This window comes from Rhamphochromis sp. 'chilingali' (genome assembly GCF_963969265.1).
Source record: "Rhamphochromis sp. 'chilingali' genome assembly, chromosome: 14".
NCBI lineage: Eukaryota > Metazoa > Chordata > Actinopteri > Cichliformes > Cichlidae > Rhamphochromis > Rhamphochromis sp. 'chilingali'.
In genome coordinates, this window is record NC_137941.1 from 16,446,186 (window position 1) to 16,462,421 (window position 16,236).

The window sequence follows — 16,236 nt, forward strand, 5'->3', positions numbered from 1 at the left end:
TCTGATATCTTAGAAAATGGCCGGACATACCTCTGAATATGAAGGGTTTTCAAATGTGGTGCTTGGCTTTAATTTTCGTTTGAATAAGCTCCACTTTGACTCCTGCAAACAAAACACAGTCACTGAGGTGGCTCCATGCACGGGTGCTTTAAAAGTATTTAAAGTAGATTTCTTTTGACTTTGTGCACGTATGATATTCACATGGACAGGTTGGGTGCTGACGGTAGACGTGTTTACCACGCCTACGCTCGGGTCTCCACGGTAAGTCGGGTTTACAAAGTTGTTCTCCCGCTGATCACTGCTCACATTCACAGTCACCTGTTTTAAAGCAAAAATGTAGCAGTTTATGATTATAAATCAGATTAATTAAAGGTTCATAAAACACAATCTAAAAAAAATACACAGCGATGTCTTTGTGGTTTGTTTTTTCCTCCTTTGTGTAACATAATAGAGGCACCAGATTAGTGTTATTTTGGCAGCACAGGATCTCCAGTAGTTCCTCTTTATATTGTTCATTTCTATTTCATAATAAATGTATAGTATACACTTTGTATAATAGTCATAAGGAGATACTAACCCAGCCTCAGAGGGTCAAGGCTTAATGTGGTGGGATGTAAGTATATTATCTGCTTCTATTCTATTGTTAATTTGTGAACCTCTTTCTTTTTTTCTTTTTTTTTATTATTTTACTTGGTTGTTAGTCAAAATGATTTTAGAGCCAATTTCAATTCCTATTCGTTTTCTTTAATTAATTTCTACAAGCTGTGTAGGTCTGAAAGTCCCTGCTCTAACCTGTAAAGTGCAAAAGATATTCATTTGTGAGTACCTGCGTGGCATGAATAACAGCAGGGTCCCCAGACACGTGACCAGTGGCATACAGTGGGTTCTCAAATGTAATCGGCTGCCTCCCAGGCTCCATGGCAAAATGATCATCCTATGGGGATATTATAATGGTGAGATTGTTGATATAGTTATTACTGAACTTTTAAATATTTGTTAAGCTCTCAAACAAGCACTTCTTGAAGTTGTACGCGAACATGTTCAAAAACGCTGATTTTGTACTTTTAGTGATCCTGGAAATGATTAGCTGCTTGTATGCATTTATCCAAGACTCACCATCTGCATGCCTGTGTCAATGAATGACACTCCAACGTGTGAGGGTCCGAGATCCACATTATCACCCGACCGAAACGTCACCCCATTCCCAGTGTCAGCGGATTTCACCAAGCTGCTGAGGCTGAACAAAAACAAAACACAAACACCTGAACTTTGGTCTGAAATCTATACCATGAGCTCCATCACAGTTTTAACTGAAAAAAACTGAACCGAAAAGAAGTGGTAGAAACCTGGGTAGTTTGGGCATGGAGGGGATGAAAGAGCCTGTTCGTTTGTAGTTGAGGAAAACTCCAACAGCCAAACCTCCAGTAATCAGGATGATAATGACTGCCAATAAAATAGCTACAGCTAAAGGAAAAAGGGGGTAAATATGCAGATTCATGATACAGGACATTCGCAGTGAGATGCAGATCATTAACGTGACTAATAACATTTTGCTGACAAGCCCATTAGTGTTTGTGACTTTTAGCAGACCTGTTAGTTTATGTTAAACATTGGTCAAACTAATGTGTTAATTAGCTAGCTATTAAAAACTCTGAGATTTCATCCACTCAACAAATTCTGCAAATGCTGAGCCAGAATGTTCCCACCTTAAAATTTTAGGCAAATAAGCAGTAAATAAATGTGACGTCTTCAGCATGCATGCAGGAAATATTGCTTTAAGTAGAGCTTGACTGATATAGGATATAGGATACAGGACTGATGCTGATATTTGGTGATTTAAAAAGCAGCCAATATTTTTCTGTGTGAAACATTTATGTGTAGTTATTTATGAGCTCTTACTAAGATAATATGACAATGCAGTTTATAAATAAACTTCTTTTCATCTCTCAACAAGTCGCAGATTACTCGATCTGCTCAGATCAGCTGGTTGTTGCTTGTCGCTTTCCAAACAGTGAGTTAGCGACAAAAGTCGCAGAGTGCCCTCTGGTGGACAAAGTATACCACTCGTAACGTAGTTAAATCAGAATCAGAATACTTTATTAATCCCTAAGGATATTGAAAGGTCCCGTCTCTTCTTTAAATATTTCTTCTTTCTAATGCCAATAACAATATAGTGGCAAATAGCTGCTACTGGCTAACAATAACACTGGGTCTAGTTTCAATACTAAGACATTAAAAAATGTTAGTTAGCTTATAAGTAAACGACCATACCTGTTCCTGCTGGGGCACCCCTCGACTTTCCCATCTCACAGTAGCTGCCCACATAGCCATAAGGACATCTGCACAGAATCATGATCAAATGCGATAACAATCTTTAGCCGCAGGAAAACCTCACTGGTAAAACAACCCGAAGTGTGCTGGGAAATTCCAAAGATATGAGGTATCACTGACAGCGATGGGTAAAAATGGCCGTGGCACATGAACTCACTTGCACTTGGGCAGGCCCCCTTCATCAGTGTAGCAGGTTCCACCATTCATGCATCTACATGCAAGCGGCATTGCAACAGGAGCCTCAATGGCTGCAGGAGCAAAAGCCAGGCGTACCAGAGAGTCAACAACAATGAAACAATATCACAGCACAGTCTCTCAAAACCACACAGGAGCAGCCAAGCACGAGTGGAGGATGGATGTATTGATGCGAAACCCCAGCTTATGTGAGGGTGCAGACAGTACATGCACTGCGGTTGTTGTTATTTACCTGCGTCACATTCGTTGGAGTCAAACTCCACCGGAGAGGAGCCTTGCGGGCAGGCACAGGTGTATCCACCAGGTCGAAGAAGACACAGGTGACTGCACACATTCTTACAAGGGTTGGAAACTAATGACATCAGAGAGCGAAAGCAACACAGTGAGCAAAATAAAAGTATTTTGGGAAATATCTTAAGCTGGCAACACATTTCAAGACATATTACCACTTCACTAGTCCTCATCTACAAGAGAAAACACTTAAAACTAAGCCCTTTATAATTACATTGGTCCCTGTGTCTGTGCTTAACTACATAAAAATAAGTTTAATGTATTGTGCTTCCTGCCTGAAAATTAACAAATTGCAAAGATTTGGTCTAACTCTGTGACTTCAAATGATTTCTACAGAAACTCAATTTATCTGGATCTCAGTTTTATACTCGCAAGTATGCCTATTGTCAGTGAGGGTTTAGGTTTTTCAAGCTTTATATTAGTATTCTTGGATTGTTTGCCTTTATTTATTCGATAGAACAGCATACAGTGGGGCAAAAAAGTATTTAGTCAGCCACCGATTGTGCAAGTTCCCCCACCTAAAATGATGACAGAGGTCAGTAATTTGCACCAGAGGTACACTTCAACTGTGAGAGACAGAATGTGAAAAAAAAATCCATGAATTCACATGGTAGGATTTGTAAAGAATTTATTCGTAAATCAGGGTGGAAAATAAGTATTTGGTCAATAACAAAAATACAACTCAATACTTTGTAACATAACCTTTGTTGGCAATAACAGAGGTCAAACGTTTACTATAGGTCTTTACCAGGTTTGCACACACAGTAGCTGGTATTTTGGCCCATTCCTCCATGCAGATCTTCTCGAGAGCAGTGATGTTTTGGGGCTGTCGCCGAGCAACACGGACTTTCAACTCCCGCCACAGATTTTCTATGGGGTTGAGGTCTGGAGACTGGCTAGGCCACTCCAGGACTTTCAAATGCTTCTTACGGAGCCACTCCTTTGTTGCCCGGGCGGTGTGTTTTGGATCATTGTCATGTTGGAAGACCCAGCCTCGTTTCATCTTCAAAGTTCTCACTGATGGAAGGAGGTTTTGGCTCAAAATCTCACGATACATGGCCCCATTCATTCTGTCCTTAACACGGATCAGTCGTCCTGTCCCCTTGGCAGAAAAACAGCCCCATAGCATGATGTTTCCACCCCCATGCTTCACAGTAGGTATGGTGTTCTTGGGATGCAACTCAGTATTCTTCTTCCTCCAAACACGACGAGTTGAGTTTTTACCAAAAAGTTCTACTTTGGTTTCATCTGACCACATGACATTCTCCCAATCCTCTGCTGTATCATCCATGTGCTCTCTGGCAAACTTCAGACGGGCCTGGACATGCACTGGCTTCAGCAGCGGAACACGTCTGGCACTGCGGGATTTGATTCCCTGCCGTTGTAGTGTGTTACTGATGGTGACCTTTGTTACTTTGGTCCCAGCTCTCTGCAGGTCATTCACCAGGTCCCCCCGTGTGGTTCTGGGATCTTTGCTCACCGTTCTCATGATCATTTTGACCCCACGGGATGAGATCTTGCGTGGAGCCCCAGATCGAGGGAGATTATCAGTGGTCTTGTATGTCTTCCATTTTCTGATGATTGCTCCCACAGTTGATTTTTTCACACCAAGCTGCTTGCCTATTGTAGATTCACTCTTCCCAGTCTGGTGCAGGTCTACAATACTTTTCCTGGTGTCCTTCGAAAGCTCTTTGGTCTTGGCCATGGCGGAGTTTGGAGTCTGACTGTTTGAGGCTGTGGACAGGTGTCTTTTATACAGATGATGAGTTCAAACAGGTGCCATTCATACAGGTAACGAGTGGGGGACAGAAAACCTTCTTACAGAAGACGTTACAGGTCTGTGAGAGCCAGAGATTTTCCTTGTTTGAGGTGACCAAATACTTATTCTCCACCCTAATTTACGAATAAATTCTTTACAAATCCTACCATGTGAATTCATGGATTTTTTTTTCACATTCTGTCTCTCACAGTTGAAGTGTACCTCTGGTGCAAATTACTGACCTCTGTCATTATTTTAAGTGGGGGAACTTGCACAATCGGTGGCTGACTAAATACTTTTTTGCCCCACTGTAGATTAGACAGAAAAGTGGGGAGCGATCATGTGGGGGATAACACGCGCTGCAATACTGCCACACCCGAAAGCCATTGCCTGCTGTTTCTTAGTTGTTATAGGAGGGTCGCCAGCTAATGCAGGTCACCTGTGTCTTGCAGGCTATAAAAGCTGGCCCAGATAAACTTATTGGTGATCGTTATGTCTTGGTTTGATTATGTTTAATAAATGATTTTATATTTAAGTCAACTTCTTGTGCAGACTCCTTCCTGGCCACCTGCTCTGATCCAGTTTGTGACAAATGGGAGCTCATTCAGGATCTTTACATTGTGACTAATATCTTAGGGATATCCACGTAAGATAATAGTTGGTTACTTTAGTTTATTTATTCTGTGGTTAATGTAGGAAGAGAGCAGTAAAAGGTTCTATCTCAAATTTAAATCCAGGCCACTGAAGCATTAAAGCATGTGCTAACATACTTAGCCAGGTGAGCCAAGCTAGCACCCAGCCCTACGTGCTTATTGTGTAGCTTTGCATGATTCACAGTCAGAGTTGTGAGTTTAAGATTTGGGATATCCCCCCTGATGTCCTTTCGATACGGTAATATCTTCCACTCATAAAAATGTTTTTGTTCATAAGCGAAACATTTCTAGATGTAGAAAAAAAATTACAACATTTAGAGTCTCTTGGAGTTTTTTTCATACTGTTTGAAATAGGTTTGAAATTCTGTTCAAAGAATGAATTAAAGAGAACTTAAACTATCAACGTTGAATCCAATAGTCTCTGAATGCCAACACTTCACTTAGACTAGTAAGTGAATGAAAGTAACCATGACTTATTTGGCATCAATAGTAAGTTGCATGTAATTACACTAACATTCTTAATATCCAACAGAAGAGTGAAACCTTTACAATTGTTACATAATTGACATGATATATATTAGATAAATGAGTTCTGACCTGACTGATTGTGTCGGTGCTCCTGGTAAATTCGGATTTGTGTCAGCCAAGGGTTTATGGTGAGAACTTTCACTTTGTTTCCTCTCCCGAACTTGTTTATCCTCCACACTTCACCTTTGTCTTTTGTTGTCCAGTACACATGTCCCTCAAAGACATCCAGACTGTAGGGATGTCCAATGTCTGGGAAAAATAAGAAAGAACACAAACTATAACTTACGCTGAATCTGTCAGGGTTTTATCTGTTTAAATGGTTTCCGCAGATATTAGTGCACTGACCTCCTGATATGACGATTCTCCTGTCTGTGCCATCAGGCTTCATGGATTCAATTATGTTTTCTTTGGAGTCACACCAATAAATTCTGTTTCCATTCAGATAGTCCACAGTCAAACCAGTAGGCCAGCCCAGGTCCTCCTCCTGTACCAACACCTGTCTGTGCTGACCATCCATCCATGCGGACTCTATCCTGGGGTTCCTGCCCCAGTCTGTCCAGTACATCATCCTGTCCAGAAGCAATCACAGAAATAACCCATTTTTTCTCCAAACACTTTAAGCTTAAATCTTTATAAACAAATGTTGTATACATCCTCATACCCGAGTGATGGGTTCACAACAATGGCAGCTGGCTGGTTGAGATCAGTGTGGATTAACCACTTCCTGTACCGCCCATCAAGTTTAGCCACTTCAATTCGATTGGTCCCAGCATCCGTCCAGTAAATGTGCCTGTGAACAGTGATTTAAAAAACTGAGTAGAGATCATCATCTACAGCATAAAAGTAAAGCCTCATTCCTGATTAATTACCTGCCAACCCAGTCCACAGCGATACCATCAGGATTGGCAATGTAGCGCAGATTCAGGTCCACTTCTTTCACCGGGTTGTTGCCGTAATCATTGAATGTGGTCATATAGGCACGTTTGATAGAGCCAAACTGAGATCCCCGACCCAGAACTGTCCAGTACACAATACCTGCACACCAGAGGAAGACCTATTTTACTCATATACCCTGCATGCCACAATATTTTAAAGCTATACCGTAGCAGTCTTACTCAGGCCTTGACCATCTGGATCCCACAGGTAGTCTAAGGCTTGGATGTGCTCAGTGTTGTCTACATAGTCTGAATACTGCTCAGAGGACAGGTTATACCGACGAATGCGAACGTTGTCTGGCAAAAGCATCACTGGTGGGTTTCCTATACAGACAGTGAGGTGTTGTAAGTGAGGTTGGGAATCATAAGAATTAAACTAAAAGGTTTATAAAGAGCATTATCCTTTACCTTGAGCAGCACACTCAGTCCCATGGGGCTCGCCAAAAGAAAGAAAGCCGTCAGCACAGAAACACTCATAGCTGCCCTTTGTGTTTTTGCAGTCCTGTGGACACGTCCCATACACCTCACACTCATTCACATCTGAAGAACAACAAAAGACAACACAAACTGAATGCTATAAAACACGTCTGTGGGAGTGTAACTAGTTTTAATACACCACTGACTAACGTGTGTGTTGTTTACCTTCACAGTTGTGTCTTTCTGTTGATTTGGGCTTATATCCAGGTCTGCAGGAGCAGAGGAACCCTCCTCCTGTCAGGTCTGTACAGTTGTGTTCACAGATGTTGGCACTGCATGAGTGCCCACTGGTTTGGTCTGAGAAAAGTGGATTTAATGAAAACATGCTCTGAATGTAAAGCTGGACACTCACAAATGTTAACTGCGTGTTAACCATTATATCATGCAGTCACTTTTTCTTACCAAGTCAAGAAAAGTGAAGTTAAAATATGTATTCTGTCACAGTCCCAGAGTTTGGGGTTTGATTTCTACATTTTCTTTTTCTAGTAGTACGTTGTCATTTTTGGGATTCAGCATTTGGATTCATGTTCCCACTGTTTTTGTAGTGTGATGAGCTTCAGTTTTATAGTCTAAGTTCTACTTCTTGTCTGGTTTTATGGAGCTGTGGATGGCTGATCTTTGATTTACTTACTTTTCTGACTTGCGTTACTTCTCATCTCCGCTTCCCTTTTCGGCCCATTCTGTTTAAATAGTCTTGCCTCCCTCTTTGTCCTTATGACATAATTTTTCTACCTTCTCCACTTTTTCCATTTTATGTTCAGTCATGTTTCTTTCAGCTATGTTTACTTCTATGTTCTGGAGTGTTTAGTGGAGGTTTCAGACTTTGTACTTTCCCAAGTAAAGCGCTACATTTTGTTGTGAGGTCAGCCTGTAGTGTCCTGCATCTGGATCAGTCTGTTTGCCTACACTGTTCAACAGCCCCCAGACTACAATGAGAAATCAGACAGCTTCTGCTACAGATATATTTATATGTTGAATCTGTTTACACATACGGTACTGGATTAAGTCAGTTTAGATTAGAAATTTAAGGGGTCTTTTTGTACTTATTTATCCACTCTGACTCTGTTATTAATTTGCTCTTTGCTGATATTACTTACGACAGCCAAGTTCATCAGATTGATCTCCACAGTCGTCATAATCGTCACAGGCGTACTGAAGAGGGATACACTGTCCGTTACTGCATTTGTACTCATCATCTGTACAAGGTCCATGCGTTGGCTTTTGACCTAAAAGAGGAGAAACATGGTGATTCTCAACAGAAGCTGTAAAGATATTCAGCTCTGTTCAAGTATAGTAGTAAAGAGTAAAAAAATGTGTACTTACAGTTTTCCTGCCTCTCATCAGAGCCGTCACCGCAGTCATCGACTGAGTTACACAGCTCGTGGCTGTAGATGCAGCGGTTATTGTCACAGTGAAAACGAAATGGAGCCTCACATTGGATGTCCACTGTGGACGAACAGAGTAAACCTACTTTAGCAGATTCAACCATTCAAATGAGCAGCACGCTGTACAAAAAAGTGTACACGAGTTAGCGTGCTGTTAGATTTGGCTTTGTGTGCGGTGGACTTGAGGGACTGTGGGTGTTTTAATAACTTCTTACAGCAGAGATGAAGCTCCTCGTCTGAGTTGTCTCCGCAGTCATTGTCTCCATCACATTTCCAGTGAGGCGGGACACAAATGTGGTTCTTGCATTCAAACATGAATTGGGGGCAGTATGTGCCATTGGGATAGCGGGTTGCTGAAAGTCAGAAGCAGTCTATTAAACTAAATCTGTGACTTTCACACAAGAAAATCAATAACCAAACTCACAATCATCTCTCCTAATGACGCCTCAACAATCAGGAAGCAAATATAAAGAATCCAGTTATGTTATCAAAGAGTGGACACAGAAAACCAAATGATGAGAGACACTCACGGCATGACGTCTCATCCGTGTAGTCCAGACAATCAGCATTCCCATCGCATTTGAAACGTTCGGCGATACAGTGTCCACTGCCGCACTGGAAGTAGCCAGGATGACAGGTCCGCAACTCTGCAAATAGGGAATAGCATAGTCAGGTGACAACAGCTAAACTGCATATAGCAGGTTCATCAGCTACACAGTTTCTAGACTGATCAACCTCATAGTTAACCTACAGGTTACATCTACAAACAGCCTTAAATGATTAGTCAAATTATAAAGCTCAGCCTTAATGATGCAGTTACAATGCATAACCTAAATGTGTGGATGAGGCAAAAACAGTGGCATTAGGTCCTGAATTTAAAACACTTAATACTTATTAGTTAATGTGTATTTGAGACATTTTACGAGTTTTTAAGGAACCCCTGACAACCTTTTATTTCACACATATATTCATCAAGAATAAGTTTCTAAAGCAACGACCCGTCTGTCCAACGCTCACTGTAGAAACTCTCATTTGTAGCAGACTGAATAAACTCTTTTTGAAAAACGGACTGTTGGTGGTCCTGTCTGTCTGTGCTTCAAAACTGAAGGTTTTATTGCTTCTTTGTTTAGTGCGGCCCTCTGTTACTCACAAACAGGCCGACCCTGAGCCAAAACAAAGAGCCTCCACTTACCACAGTCCCTTTCATCCGAGTTGTCCTCGCAGTCGTTGTCATGGTCACAGACCCAACGGTTGGGAATGCAGCGCAGATTATCGCAGCGATACTCGCTCTCCGTGCATGCGCGTGGTGCTGGGAGAAAACATGGAAACACAAATTAAACAAGGTGGAATCCAAGAAATGCACAAATATGACTTCTGAGAGAAAATGATGAAAACTACATCAGAGGCTCTTATGTATGTCGCAAACTTTTCAACATAAAATGTTTAATGTATGATTTGCTTCCATATCCAAATATTAAATACTGGATCTTATGTTAACTACAGAAGTACACGCACACATTACTCTGCACTGAGCTCATGAGTTCAAGAAGACAAACTCTCTTGGCGTGGGCAACCAGCACAGCAACACTGTGCTGCTCTGATTAAACACCATTGCTTCCCCTTTGAGTAGCAACATTATCCCTGTTACCTGGCATATTCTCAGACATGTTTAAATTCTTCAGGGCAAAAGGTGACAGACTCCTTCACTCCCTCTTTCTCAAACACTGAGGACAGCCTGTTTCTCCAGCAGTTGATAAGACTTCCTCTCTCACCGCTCCGCTGTCGGCAGAAGTCTCGAGCCTCTTACGAAAACCTCCCCAAATGTCTGAATAAATGATAGCGAGGCTATTCTTTGGGATCAACATCCTGCTTTTATTTGCACTACACTAAAACCCCACAATAAAAATAGTTAAAGAGACAGCTGTCGGAACAGCCGACACCAAAACACAACCAAACCGCTTTCACACATGAAGTCTGGACAGTTTGGCGGGAAATGTCACGCACATATCAGGAGATCTATTTTCTCACTGTTTACTTGGACTGTGCCATGTCAAAACATCTACGATGGTACTGATGTACATTTTTCTGTGATATAAAAGTGACAGCATAACTTCACTTTCAATGACACAAGCTAAGAGATGTCTGACAGCGAGAGCCACGCGCCAGCATCCAATGACCTAAAAGGGGAGCTACTTCAACAACCTCCAGCTTATCACAATACTTTGTGAAATATGTTAGAAAATTGTTCCTGCTAAAGGTGGAAACAATAAACTTGTTTTACTACTTGAGGAAAAATACCTCGTCATTACTATTGCACTATAACGCTGCTGCCGTTGGCACCTCGTTTTAATAGATTTACACTTCAAATTAGGTGGCGTGGCATCATTCAGAGCAGCTTACGGAAAAGGATGGAACTTTGTTTTGCTTTTATTTGTCAGGGATCATGCACATTACTGATCTAAAAAACAAACAAACATGCCTTGTACCTGATTTAGCTATTAGCTTGGCCTAGAGCAGATGCACACAACAACAAAAAATAATCTTTACTTTATTTTTAAACATTTTTTATACATGAAATCTCTTTGTTTATTTCTTTTGGCTCCTGAAGCTTCTTATTGATATCAGCTATAAGTGCATTGCATTGCATTTCCAAGCAACAACCTAACAACTGACTAAATTATGTAGCAGTTATCAGAAGTATCATATCACTTCAATTTAATGACAACAATAATTCATTTCAGTTATTGTTTTATATCCACAGAAGTTGAATTATTCATGATTATAAACCACAGCCCTCTTTGCTTGTGTATGTGCATCCCAATAACCAGACTATCCCATTAAAATATAAGTACAGTATAAAAATCCAGATTAAAGGTTATTAAAAAGTGCTGCATTTAAATAATGCTGACTTTTTTTCTACATGATGAAAAAAAAATCTACATATCTTTTCCTGTACCATTGTCAACATCCTTTGTCCAATATATCCACTGTCTGTCCTCAGCACATCTCTAAACCGTCTCTCTTTGTCTCCAAACCACTCAAACTGAACGTGATCTGATATTTTTAGAAATAGTTCAAAGTGTTTATCTGTGAGGGCCAAGGTGACTCACTGCAGCTGCGCTCGTCTGAACTGTCCCCACAGTCGTCGTCCCCATCACACCTCCATCTCAGTGGGATACAGCGGTGGTTGTCACAGCGAAAGTCTCCGTTAGGATCACAGCTCAGTTCATCTGAAGAGAAGACCAGGGCGCTTTAAAGCAATAATGGCTGTTATACACCAATATTTTTTTTTAAAACTCAAAACAATTGGCTTAACTTTTTCAAACCTCCAGTAGAGGTACAAAAGACTTGTAGAAGCAAGCACAAGAAAACATCTACTACTGTATTTTTATATAGGGATAGTAGAATTTTTTTAAACTAAAATACACTAAAGTATTATCGTATTTAAAATATTTATACAGACAGGATATTTAAAAAAATCTACTAAATACATTACAGTGTGACAAATTTGTCCTGAAATGTCAATTAAAACTTTAAAAACACAAATATAAATTTGCTGTCAGTATACAGCATACATTACATTAGACACGCGTATTTAAACTAATTGCAAATAAGAAACAGTAAACTGAGTGCATTCTTTGTTTAGCATTATTTATTATAAACGTTCTCCGGCACTAGCCTGTCACTATGTCGGCACCAGTCTATGATGTATTAACCATTAAAGTATTCTCACTGTTGAGAAAATCTTATGTGCAGCAGTAAGAGATGAGAAAATATGAGGCTTTATCAGCAGGCACACTGAATTTCTAGACATTTAGGTAATGATAAAATGTCAGTTTGAAATAAAAGAGATCTTTCTTTTTAATTAAACTGCAAAGTGGTAGAAGGAGGGGAGCAGCCTGCCAAAGACAGATGGGTGACCTCTATCCATGCCAGTGTATGTCTGTGGAGGATAAGGCTGCAGGAGATGAGAAGCACAGAAGGGAGAGGAGTGCAGCAGAGCTGGTCTGAGCCATCGCTACCACACAGTGCTGGGGGTCAAAGATAGCGCGGTGTTAGCTAGTCCTGCCCTCTTAGCCCCTCCACCTGGCCCATCTGGTACATTCTTACAGAAAGATTAGCACAGATCTCCACTCCTGCGCAGGCATGGCACTAATGGAGTGAGGGCCTCTGATAAGAGACGGGAGGGCCGCGGCGAGTGTGTTTGGATCGTAGCAAGTACAAAGAGCCTTGTGTGAACCCTGCCCCCACGCAAGGACAGAGCACCAACACACACATATGAGCACGTACAAGTGGACTCAAACCAGTGGACAGCTCATAAATCTGCCGTGCTCCCTGGGAGAGGTAAAAGGTGGGGGAGGGTAAGTGGTGAGATGCTCTCCATCAGCATCAGCACCTCCCACTATCACACCGTGTAATGTAAACACAGGAGGCTGAGGCGTTGGCTAATTGCCCTTCACTCGCTCCTTCAGCTAATTTCTTGTTTTGAATCTATTTTGAAATCCCTAAAAAATCTTACCTTGGATGTAAAAAAAGAAACATCAGGCAGTAACGCTTTAAACGAAGGCATGAAGTGTGTGTTTAAGAAAAACACAACATTTTCAGATTGCTGCCGCTACAAAACTGGACTAAAACTCACCACAGCCCTGTTCATCACTGTTGTCTCTGCAGTCATTGTGGCCGTTGCAAACAGACCAAAGCGGCACGCAGCGGTAGTTCGTCCTGCAGGCAAACTCTGTATGGTTGTCACATCGATATCCTGGTCCCACTTTGGAGAAAACAGTTCAATAATTAATATATTTTTTTAAATACTAATATCTATGGATACTTAACTTATTTTAAAGGGTAACATTTCTATAAAATTATTACAGATTTAAGTTCTTTAATGTTTAGTTGATATGCTGTAATTTACTTACTGCATTCTTCCAGCGGTTCGTCAGAATTGTCACCACAATCATCATCTACATCACATTTCCAGCTCTGTGGGATGCAGCGTCCGTTGCGGCACTTAAACTGTCCAGGGCGACAGGTCCTGGAGGAGCAGTGTGCAGGGTCCTCATCGGACTGATCGCCACAGTCGTTCTCACCATCACACTGCCACGACTCAGGGATGCAGCGCTTGTTTGCACACTGCCACTGGTGTGACTCACACATGTGTGTAGCTACAAAGTATACAAATGTGTACTTTTAAAATCATTAGGACATGAGAAGCAGGTAGGAAGACATAAAAGCCTCAAAAAATGAATAAAAAACCTACCACAGAGCACAGCGTCTTCATCTGATCCGTCGTGACAGTCCTGGTTGGCGTTACACAAAAAGTGCGGACTGGTGCAGTTTCCATCGTTGCACTGAAACTGACCAAGCCTGCAGTGTCGAGACGGACAGGTGGAGGGCTCGTCTGAGCCGTCCCTGCAGTCCGCCTGACCATCGCATTTCCACCAAATAGGAATGCACCTGTTGAAGCAGAAGTGAGCATTATGTAAAGCTTTAAACTGCTTACTTATCCCATGTGTTGAATAACAAAGTCCAGTCCTTTACCCATTCAAATGTATTGAATTTCCTACATATAGACTCTGATTTTGAGGAAGGCTGAAAAAATACATCTCCAAACTTTCACATTTTCAAATACAAGGGCAGCTATATAAATACACAAAACCTCGGCAAAAGTATTTAAGACCTGTAAGCATGTATTTTACACAAACACTAGGTGGCACTATTCTTCAAAGGCAGTCTTAAAAAAGTGAATGTATTCAAGTTTTTGAACTGGTGGATGAGAAACTGGAAAGATGAAGAATTTTGGGGAGAATCCCCCAAAAAAGAATAAAAATGCATAAAGTCATATGAAGGCTGTAAGCAGCAGGGACATTTTTGGGTAAAAACATGGTTATAAATAATCTTGTCCTCCCTATTTCCAATAATGTATCACAGTCAATTCAAAAATTATATTTAAAAAATGTAGCAAATAATAAAAAAAGACCAGAAAACATGCCAAAGATTAAAGAAGCTTTAACAAACCGTTCATTGTTAGCACATCTGTATTGGGTGCTGGTGCACATGGGAAGGCATCGGGTCACACCTCCTATTTGAATTGTCAGGAAATGGTCTGGGCACTCACAGGTGTGTTCTCGCCCCCCGTGACGGATCAAGCACAGGTGTGAACAGCCTCCATTGTTCACCGCACAGGGGTTGTTTACTGTTAGAGGAAGAGCAACACTCATTAAAACACTTTGGTCTCTAGAAAAACAGAGACCAGGTACGGTTTAGTCCTTGGTGAATACCTGCAACAGGATTCACTCACCAATAGGCTGCCTGTAAGGATGGTACACGTGGATGTCAAATGGTCTGTGTGTGGTGTTAACAAGTACTTGACGGCCGGAGCCGTCGTATTTGTTGCCTTTCTCCACCGTGCGCGTGTTCCAGTCAGTCCAATATACAGTGTCCTCAAACACAGTCAGGGCAAACGGGTGAGGCAAGTCTCCGTCGTACACCGTGTGTCTGTGCTGACCATCCAAGTCAGAGTATCTGACAGAAGAAATACATTCACAGAGTTACTGGCTTCCTCTTACGGCAGGGTAAAAGAATCTGCCTGTTTTCAGGTGCACTTACTCAATGTAGTTGAGGTGAGCATCGGACCAGTAGAGCCTGTCGTTTGTGTAGTCGATTGTAATACCGTTGGGCCACTCGATCTTTGTGGTGATGATGGCCGATTTGTTGGTTCCATCCATTCCAACACGACCTATAAAGGCTTTGTCACCCCAGTCTGTCCAGTACACAAATCTATCAGGGGGATAAGACATATACATTATTTAACCTCTTGAGGCCCTACATACCTTGTATATAATGTTTTGCACTTTGCCAAAAAATGTAGACTGTTTTGTGTTGTGCTGTAAAATGACCCCACTACCCCGACGTGAAGCTGTATTTTAAACAAGCAAAACAAAAAAACAAAGGATGTAACAACTATATAACCAGGTACGAACTTCTTGTTCAAAACAGAAGCTGAATTTATAGACTTATAAAGTGCAACTAATCACAAATAGCTAGCTGAAATTAAAAATACAACCCAAGCAAAAGCTCAGGTTGCAGGAAGTCAGGGAAATACCCGCTTAGCATTGAGAGTAAGTGTTTTAACCGCAATTGATGGTTATTTAAGTGCTGTGCTACATGTTTTGGCAGCAGGATAACAATGAAACAATAAATGATAATTAAAAGCAACAATAATATTAAGATACAAATAAAACATTTCAAAAAATTCTACAGTTTGGGGATTACTTAATGTTTTCCAGGTACCACAATAACAGTTATTTGCTTACTGAATGCTTCTAATCAGATCACTAATATCTACACTGTGAAAACTTTGGACATGAGTAATCTGGTCCTTGTTACACATCAAAACTAAAGGTAGAGTCTTCAGATAGTATAATTAAAATCAATAAATTCTGATAAATTGCCTCTGGCTTTACACAAAAACAAAAGGTTGTCCACATTTGTGAACAAAGGTGCAAGGAACAAAGTCTTTATAATTTTAAGTGGGCTTGAAAAGAGAAGATCTTCAGTTTTGCTTATAATTTTTTTTTTTTTAAATCTGTAAAAACACACCAGAACTTTGTCTGCTTCTATACTAAGCATAGTGAAAAGAGCCTTAATGGAGACATATGAGGGAAAGTAAGAGGGAAAAAATT

The 16,236-nt window shown here is 41.0% G+C and overlaps 1 protein-coding gene across 2 annotated transcripts in view; it reads right to left on the reverse strand.

Moving 5' to 3' along the window:
- Positions 1-16,236, reverse strand: part of lrp2a (low density lipoprotein receptor-related protein 2a) — a 54,684-nt gene that overhangs the window by 1,132 nt on the left and 37,316 nt on the right. For both annotated transcript variants that reach the window (XM_080903726.1, XM_080903725.1), the window contains 27 exons: positions 15,161-15,331; positions 14,853-15,076; positions 14,570-14,747; positions 13,812-14,008; positions 13,471-13,716; positions 13,194-13,322; positions 11,665-11,784; positions 9,747-9,863; positions 9,085-9,201; positions 8,770-8,907; positions 8,493-8,615; positions 8,267-8,395; positions 7,335-7,466; positions 7,101-7,232; positions 6,873-7,016; positions 6,627-6,792; positions 6,419-6,547; positions 6,103-6,326; positions 5,827-6,006; positions 2,759-2,878; positions 2,489-2,579; positions 2,272-2,339; positions 1,347-1,464; positions 1,117-1,237; positions 827-934; positions 202-318; positions 31-102 (listed from right to left, as the gene is read on the reverse strand). In XM_080903726.1, coding sequence (XP_080759852.1) covers positions 31-102; positions 202-318; positions 827-934; positions 1,117-1,237; positions 1,347-1,464; positions 2,272-2,339; positions 2,489-2,579; positions 2,759-2,878; positions 5,827-6,006; positions 6,103-6,326; positions 6,419-6,547; positions 6,627-6,792; positions 6,873-7,016; positions 7,101-7,232; positions 7,335-7,466; positions 8,267-8,395; positions 8,493-8,615; positions 8,770-8,907; positions 9,085-9,201; positions 9,747-9,863; positions 11,665-11,784; positions 13,194-13,322; positions 13,471-13,716; positions 13,812-14,008; positions 14,570-14,747; positions 14,853-15,076; positions 15,161-15,331 — 3,811 coding nt within the window. The remainder of the gene's footprint in view (positions 1-30; positions 103-201; positions 319-826; positions 935-1,116; positions 1,238-1,346; positions 1,465-2,271; positions 2,340-2,488; positions 2,580-2,758; positions 2,879-5,826; positions 6,007-6,102; positions 6,327-6,418; positions 6,548-6,626; positions 6,793-6,872; positions 7,017-7,100; positions 7,233-7,334; positions 7,467-8,266; positions 8,396-8,492; positions 8,616-8,769; positions 8,908-9,084; positions 9,202-9,746; positions 9,864-11,664; positions 11,785-13,193; positions 13,323-13,470; positions 13,717-13,811; positions 14,009-14,569; positions 14,748-14,852; positions 15,077-15,160; positions 15,332-16,236) is intronic.